The following is a 23025-nucleotide window of genomic DNA, read 5'->3' on the forward strand; positions in this document are numbered from 1 at the left end:
GAAGGCTCAGAAAGTGAGAGGGCAGAGGTTCAGGTGAGAAGCTTGGGGGTGCCTGGGAGCTGGACGGTGGGGGGAACACGTGGGGCAGACGCCTCCATGCCCCCCACATTCATTCACTGCCTGATTGTTGCAGGCAGAGAGGTCACGGAAGACCCACTGGGTGACATGGTATTTGACGAAGGGCCATGCGAGGTTGTAGAGCAAGAGTCCAGGAAGCTGGCTGGGGTGCAGGTGGGGAGACCATCCGTGCAAAGGCCCCGAGACAGACGTGTGCACAACAGTGAGTGCAGGTGGAAGCCACTGTCCACGTGGGTTTAGATTTGTTTTAAATCAGATGCCCACGTTTAAAACTGGCGTTTTTACAGATACGTGCAGCTTTCTAATGTCTCACTAGTTAATGAGACCCCACGCGGCACCGTTTGTGTAGGCGACAGTGGCGAGGCTGAGCAGACCCGCCTGCCGGCCTGGCACAGCCCTGCTGACTTCCACTCTCAGTCCCGAGGCCGCCTGGCCCTGTGCGCAGGTGGGCGCCAGCCCCGGGAGCGTGCATGCTTCAAGGGTGATTGTTGTACGGCCGCGGGGTGGGGGTAGGAACTGTCATCCCTGTTTTAGGGACGAGGCAACGGGGTCTGCTCACGGACACACAGCTCTCCAGGCCAGAGCCATAAATGGGTAATGGCAACGCAATGAAGTTTTAAAAACTCACACAGAGTAGGGGGCCTGGGCGGCTCAGTGGGTTCAGCATCCGACTCGTGATTTCGGCTCAGGTCGTGATCTCAGGGTTATGGGATCGAGCCCTGCGTCGGGCTCCGTGCTGAGCGGGGAGCCTGCTGAAGATTCTCTGTCTCTCCCTCCCTCTGCCCTCACCCTGAATCGAGCTCTCACTCTCTCTCTTTCTCCAAAACACAAAACAAAGCAAAACACAAAAACCCTAACACTGACTAAAAAAGAACCAGAGAATCAGGAATCTCCCGGGATACAAGAATCTCAGGAGAACATGCATGAAGGTCGGCACACAGTGTACAAACACACCTAAACGCGAGGAAGAGCGTGGACCACGTTACCGTTGTTCTGGATGGATACAGGAGAAATGGGAGCTGGTTCTGGGTGGGAATGAGGCAAAATCAGGCTCCATTGTGCTCCCGCTTTTGTTCAAGCTGCCAGTTAGTCCCACTTTCTCTCTGACTTTGAAAATAGTGCTGGATTCTAGCCCGGGCTTGGGCAGCCCGCAGGCCAGGGTGGAGGTGAGGGGCTGCAGGCTCCCCCCGACCCCGTCTGCCCGCCTGAGCTGTGAGTCCACTGGGCACTTGCTCGCTCGCTCGTGGCGGGAAGCCCTGCATGTTACGCAGCGCAAGAGGGGGATGCCTGGCAGTATGGTGCCAGGCGGCGTGCGGCGAATGCAGGCTGAGAATCTACTTCGAGGCTCCTTTGCTTCGTCCTGAATATCCGTGGACTCAAATACACGTATTTTGCTATTGGAGGAGGTTATCGTGGTGAAACGAGGTGTCAACACAGTAGAGTAAGACACTTGTGAAAACCAGACATCAGAAATTCCGGGCATCCCTTTAGATCCCCAAGAGTCGAAAGCAATCAAATAATCCTAAATTCTGAATTTTTTTTTACAGATGTATTTAAATGTTTCCTAATACAAGGAAGATACCTTTTCTTTTTTCTTTTCTTTTCTTTTCTTTTCTTTTCTTTTCTTTTCTTTTCTTTTCTTTTCTTTTCTTTTTTTTCTTCTTTTCCTTTCCTTTTCCTTTCTTTTCTTTTCTTTTCTTTTCTGTTTCTTTTCTTTTCTTTTCTTTTCTTTTCTTTTCTTTTCTTTTCTTTTCTTTCTTTCCTTCTTTCTTTCCTTCCTTCTTTCTTTCTTTCTTTTTTTCTTTTTTCTTTTTTTTTGTTGTTGCTCTCACTGGCTGTTTTGTATTCCTTAAAATCAAAAGAGCCTCTCTTTTGTGTAATGAAATTTCACCAATGGTTAGTCTGTAATTTAAAGTAAACATATTGGTTATTTTCTCTAAATATTGAAATGGACAAGATAATTGGAGTTTCGAAAACTTGCAGTCGTTATAGGCATAGTAAACACGTTTCATAATGATTTCATTATTCCGTTCATAAGTTTTTTTATTGCTCATTGGGTATTTTGAATCTTTTGTATGTAAATGCGAGCCATTCTGCTCAGACCTCAGTGTCTGTTTAGCATCAAATTTTCTCCACAGAAAGCCTCACATTCCACATATGCCAAGGGCGTGTTTGACTCTACCTTTAAAAAGAGGCTTGATGTCTTTTTCCAAATAAAATTAAAAATTGTTTAAAATATTGTTTTTATTCCCGAGAGACACAAAGAGAGAGAGACAGAGAGATACAGAGAGAGAGGCAGAGACCCAGGCAGAGGGAGACGCAGGCTCCACGCAGGGAGCCCGATGCAGGATTTGATCCCAGGACCCCGGGGTCACGCCCTGAGCCAAAGGCAGACGCTCAACCACGGAGCCACCCAGGGGCCCCATAAAATTAAATTTTATCAAAGGAGTGTTTTTTTTTTTTTAATCAAAGGAGTTTTTAAAGCGTTTGCACACTTCTGTTAAACTGGATTCCTTTCGACATTCAGTGCCTCGGGGAGATTGTCCATCACCCCACTTGTGATAAGGCTTGATACTGGAACCTGCATCGTAAGCAACCAGTGCTCAGTTTTCTGAGTCTCGGTGTGGGTTCCTTGCACTTTGGTCCTGGTGCCCTTTTGCATCTTGGATGCTTTTCTCTGTTGCCGGCCCGGGATGCAGCACGAGCCCTCATCCTGTGGGCCCCACACAGTCCTGCAGGTTGAGTTCAGGACGGGGTAGACTTCGGTGCAGCACAGGACGGTCGCTCAGGAAAGCATCTGGAGCGTGTGCGGGTCCGGCTCCTCAGCGGCGAGGCGGCCGCCTTCTTCCGCTCTCCGCTGCGCGGGCTCCAGCACCGGCGAATGTTCTGATTCCAGAGACCCACGCTCCCAGGTCCTCGCTGGCCTCTGCGGGAAGGGGGGCGCGAACTTGGTTTGTGAGGGACACAGTCCTACCGTGACCAGAAGTGCTTGTACCCCCTCCGTCTTGCTGTCCTCCCCGAGGCTTGAGCGCAGAGCACTCGGGCAGAGCCCGACACCGCGGCCCACGCAGGCACCAGGTCAGGTGCGCAGCGACTTGCTGCACAGGCTCAAGGCATGCAGACCCCTCAGTACCGCTCCCCGACAGGGTCTGCCCTTTAGCCCTTTGTAGAAATAACACTTGCATCGCCTTTCCTCAGTAAGTCTGACCCCTGGCTCCTGCCTCCTCGCCGGTGAGCCGCTTCCTGCCGTGCTAAATCACGCGCCCTGGCTCTGTCTCTTGAGACTCACTCACGTGATATTTGCTTTCAAGCCTCAGCTACCGTCAGGCTGACATTTCTTCTCCAGTTTGCCCCTAGGATAGTCTATTTGCCATAAAATTGCTTGGAGGTGGTGTCCCTGCTGGCCAAATGAGGCGGAGAGGTGATTATCATAGAGCTCAGGCCTCGAATCCCAGCTCAAGTGTGAGTTGTGACCTGAGTTCTCCGGGACCATCACTGCCTGCGGAGTCTGAGGGCGGCTCGCAGGAGGGCCACCTTCTCACCTGTAGCTCCTGCTCGTCCCACGCACACTTGTGATGCTCGTCAGTGCCGGGGCCAGGCCTGGACCTCAGAGGGCATAAGTGCTCACCTGCTGGGTTTCCTCTCCTGACACCAGGTCACCAGCTCTTCAGAAACCACCTGGGTGGGGATCCCTGGGTGGCGCAGCGGTTTGGTGCCTGCCTTTGGCCCAGGGCGCGATCCTGGAGACCCGGGATCGAATCCCACGTAGGGCTCCTGGTGCATGGAGCCTGCTTCTCCCTCTGCCTGTGTCTCTGCCTCTCTCTCTCTCTCTCTCTCTCTCTCTATGACTATCATAAATAAATAAATTAAAAATTAAAAATTAAAAAAAAAAAGAAACCACCTGGGTGTCCCAGAGAGAGATTCCATCTGGGGTTAGCACAGACCCCACAGGTAATCGGGCTCCTTCCCACAGGGCAGTTACACATCGTGTGTCCAAGGGTACCCGACTTCTGTCCAATTTGCTGTGAAGCTGGGAGTTCCACGAACCCCCTACACCTTCAGATTTGCTAATTTGCCAGAATAGCTCCTAGCACTCAGGAAGGCACCCGTCTTACTTACCGACTTATTTTTAATTCTTTTAAGGTTTGTTTATTTATTTGAGAGAGAAAAAGAGAGCATGAGTGGGGGGGGGGGCAGAGAGAAAGGGAGAGAATCTGAAGCGGACTCTGTGCTGAGTGTGGAGCCTGATGCGGGGCTCCGTCCCTGGACCCTGAGATTGTAGCCTGCGCCGAAACCAAGAGTCAGATGCTTAACAGACTACACCACCCAGGCAGCCCATTTACTGATTTATTTATTATAAAGGAAACAAGTGAGGAAGAGATGGGTAGGACCAGGTAAGGGGTGTGGGTGGAGGGCACAGAGCTCCCCTGTCCTCCAGGCACGAGTCCATCCCAGCACATTGATGTGTTGAGCATCACTGTCCTTCACGACAGGTATGATGGATGGGCTCGTTGGCCATCAGGCATTAACTCAATCTCGGTCCTTCCCTCTCCCTCCTGGTTCCCCAGAGATTGAGGCTGTAGGGCTCAGAGTCCCACCCTTAACTCTACTTGGTTTTCCTGGCAACCAGCCCCCATCCTGAAGCTCCCAGGGGGCCCCAGCCACCTGTCACCTCATTGGCCTACAAGAGCCATTCTTATTCCTCCAGAGATTCCAAGGGTTTCAGTTGCCCTATGCCAGGAACCAGGGATGAAAAGCAAATATTTATTTTTCATTAGACGGGCCCCTGGCGTGCTCGGAGTCCTGGAGATGAGCGCTGTGCTGCGGCGGGGCTGGGGGTGGCGGGCGCTCAGGTGACAGACACGCTGACAGAGCAGGGTCCAGGTCCCAGAGCAGGTGTGTCTGCGCTGAGCCAGCTGGAAGGAGGACCAGGAGGGAAGCCACGGGGGCCCTTCCGCCGGGCTTCCTCGCTAAACCCCACCATTTGTTCTCTCAAACCAGGGTGAAAAAGAGGACGGACCTGATAGGAGCCTTTAAACTGGACCCTCTCTACCTAAAGCACAACCATCAGGACTCAGGTACGCTGGCGTCCTCGCTTTCTGCGATGTTCTGGTTTTGTGTTCACCGGAGCTGCATTTCTGCCAGAAGCCAGAGGGGAAGGTTGGCGTCCACACGGACCAACCCCTGGGAGCCCCTTCTCTGGGGCGGGGGTAGGGGTAGAGGCAGGGGTAGGGTGCTGATGGGGCCCCGGTCTGCCTCTGTGCTCGGTGCAGGGGCTGGGAGGGGGCCCCGGGGGCTGGGTGGCACCACACGGCTTTCAACACGGGTGTGGACACCTCCTGCGTAGGACCTTTAAAAGTATGACTGTCAATCGGGGAAGGACAAACATTATATGGTCTCATTCATTTGGGGAATATAAAAAATAATGACAGGGAATAAAGGGGAAAGGAGAAAAAATGAGTGGGAAATACCAGAAAGGGAGACAGAACATGAAGACCCCTAACTTTGGGAAACAAACTGGGGTTGGTGGAAGGGGAGGAGGGCGGGGGGGGGGTGACTGGGTGACGGGCACTGAGGGGGCACTTGATGGGATGAGCACTGGGTGTTATTCTATATGTTGGCAAATTGAACACCAATAAAAAATAAATTTATATAAAAAAATAAAAATAAAAGAAATAAAAGTATGACCACCCCACTGTCTCCCCGAGAGCTGCATCCGCTTCTACCAACACCCGGGGGGATGCCGAGTGGGGCTGGGGGTTAGGGGAGCCAAGGAAGCCCAGATGACACGGGGCAGGATCAGCATCTCCCCCGTCGGGTTTGTAGACCTGCCTCCTGTGCCCGCACCTGCGGTGGGACCCGAGCCGTCCCCAGGCCTGCGCTCTGGCTGTGAGCTTCTCGATGACCGGGGCGGAGAGGGGACGTGGCCAGGCGCGCGAGTCCCGGTGAGGAGCACGATGCTCCCTGGCACACGGAGACGCTGCAGCACTTCCCAGAAGATGCCAAATAGCCCATTTCCTGTGGCTACTGCCCTAGGCCACAGCCACACGCCCGATCATAAGTTAGCACAGGCCAGGCTCCGGGGGGGCGCGGAGGGGGGACACATGGACATTTCTGTGATATATTTTTTTTTAAAGATTTTATTTGTTTGTTTGAGAGAGAGAGAGAGAGTGAGAGCACAAGCAGGGGGAGCAGCAGAGGGAGAGGGAGAAGCAGACGCCCCGCTGAGCTCGGAGCCCGACGTGGGGCTCGATCCCAGGACCCTGGGATCGTGACCTGAGCTGAAGGCAGACGCTTCACTGACTCCACCACCTGGGCTGAGATTCTGGGATTTTTACCCAAGAAATAAGAACTGGATATTTCGAAGAATGATCCCAGCAATACAAAAGATTTTTTTTTTCTTTTGAAAAGCATGAAATGAACATTTCCAAACATGAATAGTACTTACAGCCAGAAGGTGTAATTATTTCTGAATTCCCTCTATATTTTTAAGGTTTTGAAAACAAACTCAGAACTATTTAAGCGTAGTTCTCAGGTATGGCGCAGACGCTCATCCCGGTGGGTGTTCACAGACCCCCCCTGCCTTCCCCCAGCTACGCTTGCTCAGATTTTCCCAGGACCTAAAGCTGCCCTAAAAAATAAGGTCTAGTTTTTAAAAACAGAATTGGCAGGAAACAATGTGAAATTCTGAACCAACTGCCAAGCTCTTATATTACAAAAAAAAAAAAAAATGTATTTCATGTTTGGATAATAAAAATCTTTGCAGTCGTGACAGTTAGAAAGCAAAGCGTTTGCCTCTTAAACCTTGAAGTGATTCTTGGAATGAACTTAAGCGAGGGGCATCTGAGGACGGCTTACGGCTCGAGGCACACAAAAATGTATTTTACGCTGCTTTTATAGAAAGGCTGTTTCCTATTGAAATATTTGCTATGGCTGTTAGAGATGAGAAATATTAGTGATTTGTATTTTTCCCCTAAAAAAATAAAAGACCACAAACTTCTATAAGTCCACAAAAACAGTGGCCCATTTTGTGTTTAACGAGTAGATCGCCAAAAATCAACTTTCAGCTTTTATGGCCAGTGGACGTAAGGGCATATTTATCGGCACGGATTTAGCCCTGGTGCCGCTAAGCCTTGTGCTCCTTGAAATGAAAACTATGTTTTACAGGGTTTGTTGGTGGGTTTTTTTTTTTTTTAAGATTTTATTTATTCATGAGAGACACAGAGAAAGGCAGAGACACAGGCAGAGGGAGAAGCAGGCTCTGTGCAGGGAGCCTGATGTGGGACTCAATCCCGGGACCCCGGGGTCACGCCCTGGGCTGAAGGCAGATGCTCAACCGCTGAGCCCCCCCAGGTGTCCCCAAGTTTTTTTTTTTTAAACCTTTCTATGTGATAATAAAAGGCTCCTTATTAACTATTTAAAAAGCTGTCAGAACTGCCCTGTGGGGAAAAAAAATAAAATTAAAATTTAATTAATTAATTAATTTAAAAAAAAGGAACTGCCCTGTGGCCCCTCATGCTGTGCACTCAGCTCGCAAGGCCGCAGCAGCGGGTTATCCTGCGTGGGTGCCTTAGGAGCCTCCGCCACTGGGTCTGGGGCGAAAGCCTCCCCCTCCGTGAGGTCTTCCCAGATCTCTCCGCTGGAGCCGATACCCTTCATGGCACGTGAGTCTGGCCACGCAGCCGTCTCACCCACTGGTTTCCTGCCTGTCGTCTCTCTGTCCCCCCCGGAGCCTCGGATCCGGTCGTGCTGCTGCGGGAACACTGCTGGACTCGGGGGATGGTGACCGGTGGCCGCCGTCGGGCAGCAACGTGGGAGCGGCTGCCGTGCCAGCACGTCCCTGCCTCGGTCCTGCACTTTGCGTGTGATGTGAACAAAGGAGGGTCATTCATGCGTCTTCATGCACGACGTCATCTGGGTTCCGAGCAGACCCTTGCCCGGTGCTCATTACATGCCACGCATCCTTGGGGCCGCGGCTCTTTCCCTTCTGCTGGCCTGCGTGCCTCGCCGTTGGGCCACTGCCGGTGACCCTGCTGGGGACATCTGCCTCACAGTGTGTTTCATACGGTGCAGAGGGCAGGGGCTGGGAGTCGCCAAGGGCTGTGCGACTCCGGGCTTCGGTCTCAGGGTCCCTCATAAAACCAGGAGGCGGAGCCTTGCAGGATGGCCCCCCACGTTTTCCCATCGCCACCATTTTACGACCCTAATTGGGAGAACACCTGTTGTCTCCAGAGGAGAGTCAAAGAGCCGGTGATAAGCAACAACTTCAGGTTTCCGTATACGTGGAATGTAGACCCGTCTGCAGAATCACTGAAGAGCGGTCTTGGCGGGGGTGGGGTGGGGTGGGGGTGCTGGGTGGCGCCCGTCCCAGCTGCCTGCGGCCTGGGCCTGCTACGGCCAGGCTACCGTTGCTCCTGCTGCGGAAGCGGGGACACCGGTGCGCCGCAGCGTGCCCCGTCTGGGCCTACACTGGAGGATCAGATCTTCAAAACACAGGACTGCCGCGCGTGTTCCCAATTCCCAGGCGGCTGCTTGCCTGAGGTCACCCCGGGGCGACTCCCACTGGTGGGAGGCTCTGTGCCCCAAAATCCTTGGCTCGGCTGCGTTAGGTGCAAGGGGAGACCGAACACAAACCCGCCTTTTCTGTGACCTCAACGAAGCCATCTGAATCCAGGGTGATGACTCGGCTCCAGTGGTTGCTCACCGGCGTCTGCCCAGTGCCGGGCTCTGGGCTGAGATCCGGGGGAGCCGGGTGCTTGTCTTTCGGTCTAATCACTCTGTATGTCACCAGTTCACCTTCCCACGCACGAATGAGTGCACGATGAGGTCTTCAGGAGCCGAACGCCAAGTTACTAGTGGGCAAGAGAAGAGAGCTCAGATGTTGTGCTTGTGGAAGCACAGAAAGCAAAGCAAATGGGAAGCCCCTCGTCGACCAGCATTTCCACTTTGTTCTGGAAAGCCCCGTGGATCCGTGACCTTGGGAAGTGCCAAGGAGAACACCCAGCCCCTGCCCTCCGTGGTCTCACGGAGGAGATGATGGGGGGGACACAAGAAATCGATCTAGGGGATCCCTGCGTGGCTCAGCGGTTTAGCACCTGCCTTCAGCCCAGGGCATGATCCTGGAGTCCCGGGATCGAGTCCCACCTCGGGCTCCCTGCATGGAGCCTGCTTCTCCCTCTGCCTAAGTCTCTGCCTCTCTCTCTGTGTGTTCCTCATGATTAAATAAATAAATTTTTTTTAAAAAAACAAAACAAGAAATCGATCTTGACAATGAGGAGGATTAGGCATGCAATCGGCCAATGTGTCTAATGGCTTCTTTTCGTTTGTTCCTTTCTCTTTTGCAGGGCTCATCACCGACTACAGGGTAAGTGGGAGATCTCGCTCGCTGAGTCCAGGTCTCAGGTAACCACAGGTGTGAGGGCAGCGCTGGGAGCTGTCGTGGGCTCCATTCCTCTCGGGGTCAGGGGCGCCCTGGAGGACCGCGTCTACCTAGGTCCTAGGTAGCTAAGCAAGCCAGGCCGCGGACAGCTCTGCTGACCCAGCGACTCTGGGTGTCGGGTCAGGGGGGAGTCATCTTGCCCGCCCTTTGGGACGGAGGCAGGAAGTTCTGCGCCCAGGTGCCTGTCGGGGTGGGCACTGCGCTTGGACCCTCGGCCCCGTGCTGTGCGCAGCTGCTGTGCGCCCGGGGCCGGCACCTGCAGGGCCGTAGGGAGCAGGGCCAGAGACCTCAGGGGTGCTCCGACGGCAGGCCCCGATCTCAGCCGGGGGCCGTGTGTGGCGCTGGCAGCCGCTCAGAGGTGAGTGAGGCCCCCCCCTCCCTCCCGGACCCCCAGGCTCCCGAGGGGCACGGGGCCCAGGTGGCCACACGGGCCAGGATGGCCGTTCCGCACAGCGCCGTGGGCCGCCGTTCTGAGACAGACCTCAAACGTGTCGCTCCTCTCTGATGGCCCTTTCCGGCCCAAGGGAAACGTCCCCGTGTCCCAACTCCTCAGCCCGTCCCCTGGACTTCAGCATCTCCTTATGCCACATCTAACGCTTTATGATAACGAGGCCTCAGCCATTACGCGCCGGCGGCTTGTGAGCTGCGTGTCACGTGTGGACGGTCTTAGGTTGGTCCACCCGCTGTTCTTCAAAGACCCGTATGCAGGCAGGTGTGCAGCCCGCGGCAGCCGGCCTCACCCACATCCACCTGGCCTGGGAGGTCCTCCTGGATCGTCGTGCGCTTCGCTGCCCCTTCCCAGCAACGCCAGGGGATGGCACCTAGTGTATCCTTAGCAGATATTTCACGATTAATGAATAAACAGTGAAATTTATGGAGGATCAAGTTAGAAGGATGGGAAAATTGTTTTGGAGTAGGGAGTTTTCTAAGAGCTGATGCCCATAGGTTAGCCCTTGGAACCTCCACCAAGTAGGAGAGGTCCCATGGGGCAAACGCAGGGCATCCCACCAGGAAAGACCACACAGGTCAGTGAGAGCCTGTGCTGGGCCCTGGCCATGCAAAGGGCCTGGGGCACCAGTCTTGACCTATGAGTGCTGTTTCTTGGTTCCCTCATCAAAGGCACAAGAGTCCCCGGCCTCCCACCTGACCCTCTCCCCGTGCCACAGCCCTACAGGGCCCCAGACCGTATTTTCTGGCGATTTTACTGCTGTCTTAGCTCTGATGTAGGGACATCTTTCCTTTTCTATGCACTTACAGATGCCTCTGGAGCTCTTTCATGGTTTCTTCCTTTAGAGCGAATTCCAGGCAAATGCCCCGGCACCCAGGCTCTTCCTTTAGAGTGAATTCTGGGCAAATGCCCCAGGGCCAGGCTCAGCAGACCAAGAAAAAAGAATATGATTGACATCATCATCATTTTGTTCAAAGACATTGGGAGCCCAGCCTGAGGTGGCCACTGCCCTGAGGCTGCGGAGGAGACACTGGGATTCCGGGCCGTCTCCCAGGCTAGTTGGGGAAGTGGGGGGTTCGAGGGGTGAGCACCGCGCTGGCAGGAGGCCCGGGCCTGAGGGCAGCGTCAGCACCACGAGGAGGGAGCTGGGAACACGTCGGCGAAGGGGGTTCATACTGCGTCTGCCCGTGGCGTCAGGCCGGCGGTGGAGACCTGGTGTCGTTTGCCAACGATGCATGTGGTCCTGGGCAAAGTGGGGACCCTGATCCCCGTTTCACAGACGCGGAGACACAGGGTCAGCGAAGTCAAGGAATCTGCGGAACACGGTTAAAAAAGAACCAAGGACTTAAGTCAGAAGCTCTCACTCCGAGCCTCCCAAGGCCCTTTGGTGAGGGAAGTGCGCCTCCCGGTCCTCGCTGGTGGCTTCTCGCGGGCGGGACGGTGTACAGGACGTGCCATGTTTCAGTTGTGGAGGGAAAGTACCCAGAAATGGCTCCGCTGTGTCCCAGAAACCTGGAGCGGGCTTCTGCGTGCGGGATCCTTCCAGGCGGCCCGTGCAGGACGGTGGAACGGACCTTCCTCCTGCTGTGTCAGCACAGTGGTCGGAATATTCCACCGAACGGCATGGGGTGGGCGAGGGGCGGGCTTGGAACAGCAAGGACCCGGAGTCCCGTCCCCTCTGTGCATCCGGGCTGTGTGCACGGGGAGCTGAGTGCACGGGGCGTTTCTGCTCCGGGGGCACGTACCTCCGTCCTGTCCCGGGCTCAGGTCATGACAGCACTTTAGGGCCACGAGCGAATGAGCGCTCGATTCACCTGTGAGCACCTGCTACTGCAGGACGGAGAGGTTAGCTTTGCGCTGCTGTGCGTCCCCGTGTTAGACGTAGACCTCACTGGGATGTGCAGCTCGTCGGCTTGGCGATGAAAGGCTCTGGAACCAGCATCGGCGCACGACAAAGGCAGGAGATGGCTTTACCGCCTACTTAGTTAGCGGGGAAGGTGAAGGATCTTCTTTCCGATTTTCCGAAAAGGCGCGTTGGTTCCGTTTTTACTGACGACCCCCAGCAGCCTGCAGACACAGTGCTGGGTAGGCCGGCCGTGCGTCTGCAGGGGACGCCGTGGCACCGAACGTGTCCCCCTGGCCTCTTCTCACAGCGCTAAGAAGACAGTGGTATGACCCGTGACCCCACCGGGCCCAGCGCCTGGGGGACCCCGAGCGACACCGTGTCAGATGCCTGAGTGTCAATATCGGGCCCCCGCTTCTCTCTCCCACTCGAGAGCCTCCTGTGAAATCCTTGCTGGGAGCCCCAAGTTCAGAAGTGGCTCGGCCGTGGGTGCACGGCCTGACACCTGCCTGCCCCGGGCTACGGGGGAGCCGTGCACCCTGAGCCCTGCGGGAGGGTCCAGGCCTAACCCCCTCCTGCCGCGGCCCTGCACGCGCCAGCCCCGTCTGCGAGCTGTGCCCTGCAGGGAGGTCCAGGGAGCAGGAAGGGAGGGAGACTGCGTTGCCCTGGGCATCTTTGCAAGTCCAGGACGGGGCTCTTGGGAGTCACAGCGACGTGCCCCTGCTTTCTCGTGCCAGATGCCCCCTTGCCCTTCCTCCCCTCTGTGTCCCTTCTTGTTGGCTTCAGCACCTTTGCCACCATGGAGTCCCCCCAGCCGGTAGAGTGCCAGCCAGCTGACAAACTGGGGACAAGCTAAAGAGAGACTATTTGAAGACCAACATGTTGGGCTTTTCTTTTCTCTCTTTTTTTAAATGATTTTATTTATTTGAGAGAGAAAGAGAGAGAGCAAGCGCACAAGGGGAGAAGCAGAGGGAGAAGCAGATCCTCGCTGAGCAGGGAGCCAATGTGGGATTCGATCCCAGAACCCTGAGCTCATGACCTGAGCTGAAGGCAGATGCTTCACGGACGGACCCCCCCGGGCGCCCTGCGGTTGTATTTTCTAGTGACCATCTTGCAGGTCACTGCGAGCAGGGCAGGGAGAGTCACTCTTGCTCTAGGAAAGGGTGCCAGGACGTCCCAGGGAGCCTGGGAGCAGAAGGGGTGGGTGTCGGCTTGGTCCTTCCTCCTTCCCGTGGATGGACGGATGGTTGGACGGAGCAACCGGCCCCACTCCGCTGCCCCTGCCGGTCGGTGAGCCCCGCCGGCATCTGCTCAGGGGACACTGTGCCTCCCCAGGAGCAACCTGTCCGTCCTCCCGTGTCTCGGAGCTTTGCACAGAGAGGCTCCAGCTGCAGGCGCTGCTCACTGCACGGTCGGCTTTGCATCGGCACGGGCGGCAGGGGACCGGCCAGGGGACCTCCAGGGGGTTTGCTCCTCCAAGGGCAGGAGGCGCCCGGTGAGCCGGAGGAGAGCAGCTCTCGGTACGTTGCTCCCTGACGCAGCGTGTTCTGTTCTCTTCCAGCACTGGCAGCTGCCCCTGGGCCGGAGATTCCGCTCCTTGAAGATGTGGTTTGTTTTTAGGATGTACGGAGTCAAGGGGCTGCAGGCCCACATCCGCAAGGTGACTGTGCGTCCATCACTTCTGGGGGTCACATGGGGACTTCGTAGGAGCTTAGAAATGAAGCAGGGTGTCTGGCTCGGCCAGCTAGCTCGGACTCCCGAGGGTGGGCAGTCGGTGCAGGATGACAGACCTGCACACGCCCGTGGGGACCAGGGCCATCAGGTCCCGGAGGCTGCAGAGCCGATGCCCCCCACAGCCCGTCCTGTTGCCACGTCTGCCCGTGGCGGGTCCAGGCAACAGTGTTGGAGCGGTGGGGAGAACCCAGTACGCTCTGCTCCAAGCACCGCCAGCCCGGGAGGGTCTCCAGGCGGCTGGGGATGGCTAGCTCCTAGCCCCGGGGTGCCCGGTGCGCCCCCGAGCAGCGCACGTGTGTGGCCTTGGACCCTCCAGGTGGGTCCCGGCGACCTGTTTGGCTGAGCGAACCAGGCCTCCGTGACGAGCCTACAGAGGGAGAACCACGTCAGGCCCCACCACCCTGCCTTTTTTTTTTTCTTTTTTAACAATTGAGGAAACTGAGGCCAGAGTATATCCTGGCCCCCCCCCCAAGACCCCCCTTTAGCTGCCTGCAGCAGGCTGCTGGGTCCCAGCGCTTCCCTCCCATGCCGGTGTCTGTCCTCAGCCCCGGCCCCATCTTGATGGACAGAGGTTCTTGGGCTTCGTGGGAGCGGGGGCGCCCGTGGTCTCTGGGGTGAGGGATGAGGCAGGACTGCGCACGTGAGTTCAGGAGAACATGGCCTGGAATACTGTGAGGATTCAGCTCTGGGGAAGGAGGAGAAGGGCTTTAACTCGCCAGATGATTCCAGCTTTAAGCTTAGGGCCCCCTGGGTGTGATCAAGCGGCTTCCTGTGAAAACACTCCACACCCGCCTCTGGGTGGACCCCTCGGCCTCCAGGGGAGGGAGGGGATGCTCAAAGCCGGTCCCTTGGCAGGTGGGGCTCCTCTGGACCCTCCCTGGGGGGGGGGGGTGCACCTGCCAGCACAGTCTCTGCTGCCCTCTAGCGGCCCCAGACCTATTCCTCTGCCCGGGAGCGGCCCTTGAGGGTGGCTTGGGACCCGGCCACACTCGCTCAGGGTCCCCGAGCACAGAGGTGCGGAGCGCGCAGCAGGTGCGCAGGCCACACGGGCTTGTTCTCAGTTCACATCCTATTTGAATCCCCTATGGGGCTCTGTGAACCCCGCAGAGCCAAGTGAGGTGGGGGATTCAGTGAGACGAAGGCTGTGTCGAACGTGACAGGTGCTGTCCTTCTCCTCTGTGGGTGCAAGGGCTGCGGGGGCCGCTCTCTCTGCACAAGCACCTTCACGTCCCTCTTCCCGACCTTCGTTCTGAAGTGCTGACGGGTTGTTTTGGTGGGATTCAAGGGTCCACCGCACAGAAGAAAACGTTAGTTGGGGTTTTTCTGAAGACCCCACAGTCCTCCCGTCGGGGTGGCGAGTGTCATCCTGCCCTGAGTGCGGGCGACGAGCACTCGGCGGAGATGGCCGGGAGCACGTCCCTGAGCTGCAGCCGCGGCCCAGGAAGCCTCTCTAGGTGGCTGAGTCCCAAGCTGCGCGGCCCTGGGGCACTAGGCGGCGGTTCTCCCCTTTGCAGCACGTCCGGCTGGCTCACGAGTTCGAGCGTTTGGTGCAACAGGATCCCCGCTTTGAAATCTGCACGGAAGTCACCCTGGGGCTGGTCTGCTTCCGGCTAAAGGTAGGTTTGTGGCTTTAGTCCCCGCTCCCTTTGACGGGCGGGCGGGAGGGAGGCTCATGCGTCACCTGGGTGCTCAGAGCAGCACGCTGCCTCCCCAGAACCTCAGAAGTCACCAGGCATTTTGCCGCCTGGGGTCCCTGGGTCCAGGCCCTGCTGCCCCTCCTCCACGGAGCTGACACTTCTTGTGTGTGTAGACTTTGGTCCTAGAATGTTCCCCGGTTTCTCCATCCACACGGCTGCCACTGCGATGCTCTGAGCCGTAACCTGTACACAGGCTCACTAACCAGGGGGTCACCCCCAGACCAGCCCCGGCCCCAGCCCCAGCCCCAGCCCCGACCTGCGGACCCCGGCGTCTTCACGGGCCCCTCCGAGTGGCCGGATGTGTGCAGGGGGTTGAGAAACGCTGGTCTGTAGTCCTGCTGCCCTACTCATGAGTGTGTGTGTGTGTGTGTGTGCACGCGGGGTGGGGGGGGGAGCTGGCCCAGAGGGTGGACGGCACAAGCCGTGTCTGCTGGGGATCATGACCACGTTTCTGGAAGGTCCTCGAGAGAGGCTGTGCACACAGGGCCCTTATCAATCTACCTGTGGGAGGGAGGCCGGGGGAGAGCCTGACGCTGGCCGTGCGCGCTGCCACCTGCCTTTTCCTCTGGCTCCATGTTTCCATGCGGGAGGTCAGCAAGGGGAGGAGGGCTAGGCCTGCTGCAGGTCAACGTGCTGTCATCCAAATGTGGCCTCCCGCTGACCCTATCCTCCCCGTCACTGATTCCTGGAGCTCCTAGGGGGTAAGGAGAACCAGGCACAAGAGGGGCGCCTGGGGGGCTCGGCGGTGCAGCACCTGCCTTCAGCTCAGGGCATGACCCCAGGGTCCCGGGATCGAATCCTACATCGGGCTCCCTGCATGGAGCCTGCTTCTCCCTCTGCCTGCGTCTCTACCTCTCTCTGTGTGTCTCTCGTGAATAAATACATAAAATCTTTAAAAAGAGAGAGAGAGAAGCAGGCACAAGAAAGCCTGGACTCTTCAGAGACACTGGGGTGCTGGTGTTCCCACGCAGGGCTCGGTGAGGGGGCCGTGAGCTCCGTGCAGGTGCACGGCGGTGAGACCCCACGTGCAGAAGACGGGGAGGCCTCGGAGCACTGGCTCCCAGCAGCCAGGTCCCCGGGTCCCCAGAGCACGGGCCGCGGCTCAGTCGGCCCCGGTGTTGGCGGCGGGCTTCGGTGCGTTTGCCGGGGAAGAGACGTTTCGTTTTGCTCTGACTCGCCGGTGTTCGCGCAGGACTTTCACTCTTCAGTCACGCACACACCGCACACTGCGTCCATGTAAAGCCCAGGTGGGGGGCGAGGGGCGCTGACCCCTGCGAAGCTGGCATCGCGTGGGGCTCGCCCCCAGACTGCGGACCCGGAGGCTCGCCGGTCGTGTGTGCTCCGTGCGCTCGCCGCGTTCCTACAGCAAAGCGAGCCACAGAAGGGAGACCGTTAGGAGGAGAGTCACTAGGAAGAGGAAACACACCTGCTGAGCTGCGCCGGATTTATCGAACGAAGCCCGCGTGTACAGCGATCCGTGCGGTCCCCGTGGGGTCCGCGGGGGTCAGCTGCACCCGTGTGGGGCTCGGCATTAAGTGTGGGGTCCTGCGGCCACCACCGCGACCTGAGGCCCTCATCGTCCCCCCCACGCCAGCCTCCGTGCCCCTGACCTGCCCGACCCCATCTGTCCATGCGGCGCGGCGAGTCCCCCCCGACCCCGTGCCAGAGCCCGGGGTGCCCAGTGGCCAGCAGAGTTCCCTTCTGTGCAGGTCGGCCGGGGGCTTCCGTGCCACCAACCCCGTGTCTTCTCAAGAAAGCACATCGAGGCACGCGGGCCGTGTTCCTGCTTCCCTGTGCGCCTGCCGGTCCCCGTCTCCCGTGCTGTCCTGCTCCAGGGGGACTTCTGTCCTCTGCACCCCCCGGGGCTTCAGATGCACACTGGGCTCCCCCTCCCTCCCCGTCCTCCCCGTCATCCCCTCCCTACCCCTCCCCTTCTCTCCGACTGTTTTCTCTGCTTGGCTTCTTCCTCCACTTAATAGAAGACATACCTCGCCTCACCCACTTGAAAACGGCAGGCACATTTTCCCTAAATAATGTGTTTTTGATGTCTCCACTGTACGCCTTACGCCTGTTTGCTCTGGCCTGGGTCTTCCTGGTAAAGTGCATGTGTTGTTCCTTCCCTAGCATCATCCTCGGGCAGGACAGGCTGTGTCTAGACCTGGCCTAGGTCCTGCACTGGGCCCCGTAGGCGCCCCACGGAGGCCCGCAGCCGGCGGTGGGGAGGGTCTGCTAGGCTCATGGGTGGCCCCGGCATCAGCTAGTGTGCGACTGAGGGGAGCCGGACCATTCTTCGCCCTCTGTTCTCCCTGCTTCTCGACTCTCAAGACAGAACGAGAAGGCAAATGCATGAGCCCCGTGAGGGCCACAGAGCAGGGAGGCAAGGCCCCACTCCCATCCCCCTTCACGTGTGATGATGAGATGGGGGAGGCACCTCCTGGAAGCAGAAGAGCTCTGGGGCAGGGGAGGCAGGTGCATGAGAGCAGCGGTGCCCTGCAGGGTGCCCACCCTGGTTCTCTGGGCTGCTCCTTGTCCCTGGGGGGACCCTCGGTGCCACAGTTCATGGGCGGCTTGCCCAGGTTCGAGGTTGGCTGTGCTTCCTGTCTCTTCTCTCTGTTTGGGAGCGATCCTGGCGGCGGCTGCCTCCAGAGCCCCAGTTGGGTCGCTGAAGCGCATCAGCTTGTAGATCACGTGCCTAGGGAGCTCCATTTTCCTTACAAATCCTGGCCCGGGGAAGGGTCATCCTTGGGCAGTCATTGGACCGTGGAGAGCCCGTAGGGCGAGACTGTGGTCTCCCACGGCCACGTAACTCACTTAGCTGAATTCCTCACCCTGGGAAATGAAAGGCAAGTGGTAAGGCGGCCCATCGTCTAGCGGACGTGCGGCAGCGTCGCCAGATGCCAGCCGTCCTCGGAGGCCAGGCGAGGTCGGAGTCCTTGGGACCGTCTCTCCGTCTCTGCAGGGTTCCAACAGGCTGAACGAGGAGCTCCTGGAAAGAATCAACGGCGCCAAAAAAATCCACCTGGTTCCCTGTCACCTCAGAGACAAGTTCGTGCTGCGCTTTGCCATCTGCGCCCGCACCGTGGAATCTGCCCACGTGCAGCTGGCCTGGGAGCACATCACTCAGCTGGCCACCAGCCTCCTGGCCACCCCCAGGGACTAGAGCCCGGCTGAGGTATGCTGTCCCCGGCCCTGTCCTCGTCTCTGCCCCCAATCTGCCCCCGGCGCTGCCTCCATGGCTGCCTGGGCCGGGGTTTCCACCCAGGGAGGTAGGACCCACGTGCTGTCATGATCTTTTAGGAACTTAGACACGTTTTTACTTTGTCTTCTTTTTTCTTTTTTTAAGATTTTATTATTTGAGGGGGGGAGAGAGAGCGAAAAAGCACGAGCACTAGCAGCAGCAGAGGGAGAAGCAGACCGCCCCCCCCCCCCGCTCCCCACCCATTGAGCAGGGAGCCTGATGCAGGACTCGATCTCAGGACCCTGGTCATGACCTGAGATTATCAGATCAAATGTACGCGGTCATAATTCCGAGGGAAAGGAGGAATTCTCCCCATTTCATGGGGCACAGAATCCAGCTGACACTGATAAAATGTGTCCAAGGGAGGCCAGCTTGGCCACCAACCTTGTCTCTGACGCTTCACATGCATCTACGAGGCACGGATCCATCCAGCTCGGTGGAGGAGGAAGGGCACGTTCTCTCTCTCTGCATTCTAGCGAGATGCATCCCAAATACCAATTCTTTCATTTCTTAGGGGGGGTGGGTGTAGCCATATGTTCATGTGTATTTTTTTCCGCTGTAGAGCTCAAACGTTGAAAAGAAGCGGTACCTGACATCATGGAACGAGAAGACAGTCAGCGTTGTGGCTCCGGGGACCCACGCCCGCCCGCGGCGTCACGCTTCTCCCTGCGACGTTCTCCTGGAGCTCGTGCTCATGTGTGCTCACTCTCTTACCAATGAAGAAACATTACTTGCTGTCTGAAAACTTAATTAATCCCAGTGCATGTAACTTTTATTCATTATTCACTCATGACTTTTGTTGATTAAGAAATCATGCTCTCGATGTCATCGGTGGGGGGAGAGGTTTACTGAAATGTTTTCCAGGATATTCTAGGACTGTGGGACTTGAGATTATACCTGTGGTCTTTCCATTGTTCTCTCATGTGGCTCAATGCTTAATAAATAATTTGAAGCGCAGCAGTCACTGTGCTTGGTGAGCATCCTTCCGTTCTAGGTTGTGCCCAATGGGTGGCTGCGAGGCGGACTTAGCCTTTCAGAACAGCCGAAGATATGGCATCCTTGGATATTTTAAAGATTATTTTATGTATTCATCTGAGACAGAGAGCAAGAGAGAGAGCACAAGTAGGGGGAGCAGGAGAGGGAGACACAGGCGCCTCACTGAGCAGGGAGCCCGACGTGGGCCTCGATCCCAGGACCCCGAGATCATGACCTAAGCTGAAGGCAGAGACTTAACCAGAGCCACCCAGGTGCCCCCATCCTTGGATACTTTAAAATGTCAATCCCTGCGCCCACAAGTGTTTGTGGAGTGCCTGGTATCTGTCAGGGACTGTCCTAGGTGGTTAGCAACATCACCTAGATGTTGAGTTTTACCTAGAGATGACGCCAACTCTTGAAGAAATAAACTCAGAACCAGGACACAACCACGGACCGAGTTCTACTGGTGTGATGGGAAAGACTGACTTTTGGGGCCTTGGTCTCCTCATCCCAGGACCAGTAATCGGTCCATCTGTCCTCTGGCCTTGGGACTGACAAACCACAGGAGTGCTCTTGTGAACATAGATACTGATAAGACGCAGTATTTCCTCAAATAGCCCATTTTTGTTTGAAATGACTTTTGCTGGTGGAAACATACTTGAATTTTCATCCCCAGATGAGTTCTTGTCCTTTAGAGACCGTTTAACTGTTGAAAGCAAAGCACTCTCAGAAAAGGTCCTCGGGCTATTGATACGTCTATTGGAATTTCAAAGACCTCTGATTGCTAACTGTAATGAAATTATCTGTTTTTCCGGAATCTGGAAGTATATCAGATGCCTCGTAGTTCCCCGTCTTACACATAAGGCCGTTCGTTCTCGCCCATCAGTAAACCAGACCCACCGTCCATCAAGGCACGAGGACGTGGATGTGGCACTGGGACCACTGGGACCTCATGATAAGGGCTGTTGAGCCCTCAGGTCATTGAGTTGAGGCCGAGGTGTCTCTGTTCTGCAATGAGATGGTTTGCACCTGAGTGTGCTCTTGAGCTAAGATTGCTGCAGGGTCTCCAAAAGGAGCCTCCAAAGTCACCGATGCCAGCTCCCGGCTTTCGTGGAGCTGCCCACCCGGCCCCATCCATAAGCATACTTAGGGTTGATGACGGTGGACTGAGTCCCAGGCCGGAGCCTGGACAGCAGGTGACAACAGGGCTGCTGCTGGGAGCTGTGCACAGACAGGAAGCCAGCTGAGTGGCGGAGGGGCTCCCCTCTCTGCGCCTGGCTGGGTCTTTCTGGTGGAGATTCTCAGACATCCGCTTAAACGGAGGCCAGCAGCGATGAAAGCTGGTCTGACTTGCGGCCCGTCTCTAGGTAAAGCAGCGCAGTTCACCCCACCTCCCGATCTCTTAAGGCATCTCTGAGACAGAGCAATCAGGCCGCAACCCACCTCGCCTGCAAACAGCAAGAAGCCCTGCCTCCCGGCGTTTTCAACACGCACGTGCATGTGATCAATGCGAGGCACCGTTATCAATATTTTTGAAATATTAACTTTATGCTTCTTTTAAAATTCTCAGTGTTTACTCCCATTTTACAGATGAGAAAATAGGGTTTGTCAAGGGGATTTTTCAAGAGGTCTACTGACTTGTCCCAAGGTCGCGCTGCCAACTGGTGACTGAGCTAGGACTGGAACCCAGGCAGTCTGGCTCTAGAATCCCCCCTCTTGCCCACTAGCCGAGCAGCCAAATACGCTGTCTGCTCTTGGGGGTGAGCCGTTTGTCACAATAAGTGGCAGTGAGGCCATTCATTCCCTTCTGGGGGAAAAAAAAAACATTTTCGCCTCCCCCGTTGAGTCTTGGCTCCTGGCCCCAAGACAGTGTACAAAGGTCTGGATTACTCAGGCTTACTTTGGACCGACGCATGGCATCTTCATGTAAATGTATATTCCGTTTGGTGTCATGATGGGTCATAGGCCACTGCTGGCACCGTAAGTCCGCGCAAATCCTGTCGCCTTCCGGCATCTGATAACGGCACCTGCTGCTCCGTGTCAGAAAGATCCTTGATGGATGTGGATGTGTCCAGATCCTGAAACCCACACCGTTTGGAGTCTTAACACCTCTGCCACCAAGTGAGATGCTCTCCCTCCTGGTACCAAACAGTGGTGTCCCTTCCAACACTCCTTCTCTAGCTCTCTGACGTTACGTAACTGGAGTTAGGGTCAGATCCCGCAGTTAAGGGCTCAGGACCACAAGCCGCCCTCCGCCCGATGCCACTCGCAATCCCTGGCCTCCCCGACTTCTGACAGACCGGTCCCCATGAACCCCTCCTGAGGTTCAAGGCTTTGCTAGAAGATCCCACAGACTCAAGACACCATGTTACTTACCTTTTGCACTTTGTTCTAAAGGCTACACCTCAGCACCAACCAGCCCAGCCGGAAGAGCTGAGCAGGGCCAGGAATGCGGGTGGAGGGGGGAGGGGGTGGAGCTTCCACACCCTGCTCTCCTGGCACCTCCACGTGGTCACCAGCTTGGAAACTCTCCAAACTCTGCCGTTTAGGGGTTTTTATGGTGGATCCATTACGTGGGCATGGTTGATTAAATCACCATAAGATGAGCTCCATCTCTGGCCCCCCTCCCCTCCCCGGAAGTCAGGCGGCGGGACTGGAAGTCACAACCCTCTAATCACACGTTGGTCTTCTTGGTATCCAGCCCCCATCCTGTTTCTAGCTAGGGGCCGGCCAAGAGTCACCCCGCTCCGGAACAGAAGAGGCTCCTGTCACCCACACATTCCAAGGGGTCTCAGAGCTCCGTGTCAGGTATCACGGACCAAACCGAGACTGTATCGGTCTTACTGTATTACACTAGGAAAGCCCCCTGGAATCATACGCCTCTTTTCCAAAATGTGACAAATAGCAAAGCTTCCTGGAACCGAAGACGCTCACTCAGGCTGACTACCTGGCATTACTGGAAGGAGCCTGTGTAGACACTTGGGAGAGAAGGAACAGGTGTTCCCTCGATCATCATAAGGGGAGAAGACGCGGAGGGAAGGCAGGTTGGGACCATGACTTCATCCCTGAGCCCCCGACTCACGGGTCCCATAGACTCAGTACATGAGAAACCAGGGATCCTTTCCGCGGAAAGCCTGTGTCTGAGAGCAGGGGTGGAGACTGCCCGATGGCCCCTTGATCTAAGGATGGTTTTATTGCTTTTCTGAATCATGTAAATCCCAAGGATCACACACTAGAAATTATTCTGCCTTTTCTTTTTTACTGCATTTGATACCAAGATCTTTTTCCTCTGCGCCGCTGTGTGGCCTCCTATCACCTCCTATCATGTCGTAAATAATAGAGAATTCAGAAAGACTGTGAGCATAGGTCGCTTGTGTAAAGGGGATCAATCTGGAGCTACTAGTTTAGAGACCCTTGTGTGTTTCTTCCCTAAGCAGAGATGTGACACGGACGGTCGAGGAAGGGAGACGGGGGAGAAGCAGAGTGGGCTCACGGGTGGGAGACCACCTGGGTCCAAGAGCATCCAAAATGCAGACCCCAGACCTCACCATCGATGGCAATGGCCCCCGGGTG

General features: G+C 56.4%; 1 protein-coding gene across 5 annotated transcripts in view; it reads left to right on the plus strand.

Annotated features, from left to right (window-relative positions):
* DDC (dopa decarboxylase) overlaps positions 1-19434 on the plus strand; it is a 73728-nt gene extending 54294 nt beyond the window's left edge. For all 5 annotated transcript variants that reach the window (XM_072760110.1, XM_072760109.1, XM_072760111.1 and 2 more), the window contains exons 10-15: positions 5080-5156; positions 9423-9442; positions 13370-13468; positions 15057-15158; positions 18199-18411; positions 19040-19434. In XM_072760110.1, the coding sequence (XP_072616211.1) occupies positions 5080-5156; positions 9423-9442; positions 13370-13468; positions 15057-15158; positions 18199-18399 (499 nt within the window). In that variant the 3' untranslated portion in view covers positions 18400-18411; positions 19040-19434. The remainder of the gene's footprint in view (positions 1-5079; positions 5157-9422; positions 9443-13369; positions 13469-15056; positions 15159-18198; positions 18412-19039) is intronic.
* Positions 19435-23025: the final 3591 nt, after the last annotated feature.

This window comes from Vulpes vulpes, chromosome 5, assembly GCF_048418805.1.
Source record: "Vulpes vulpes isolate BD-2025 chromosome 5, VulVul3, whole genome shotgun sequence".
Lineage (NCBI taxonomy): Eukaryota > Metazoa > Chordata > Mammalia > Carnivora > Canidae > Vulpes > Vulpes vulpes.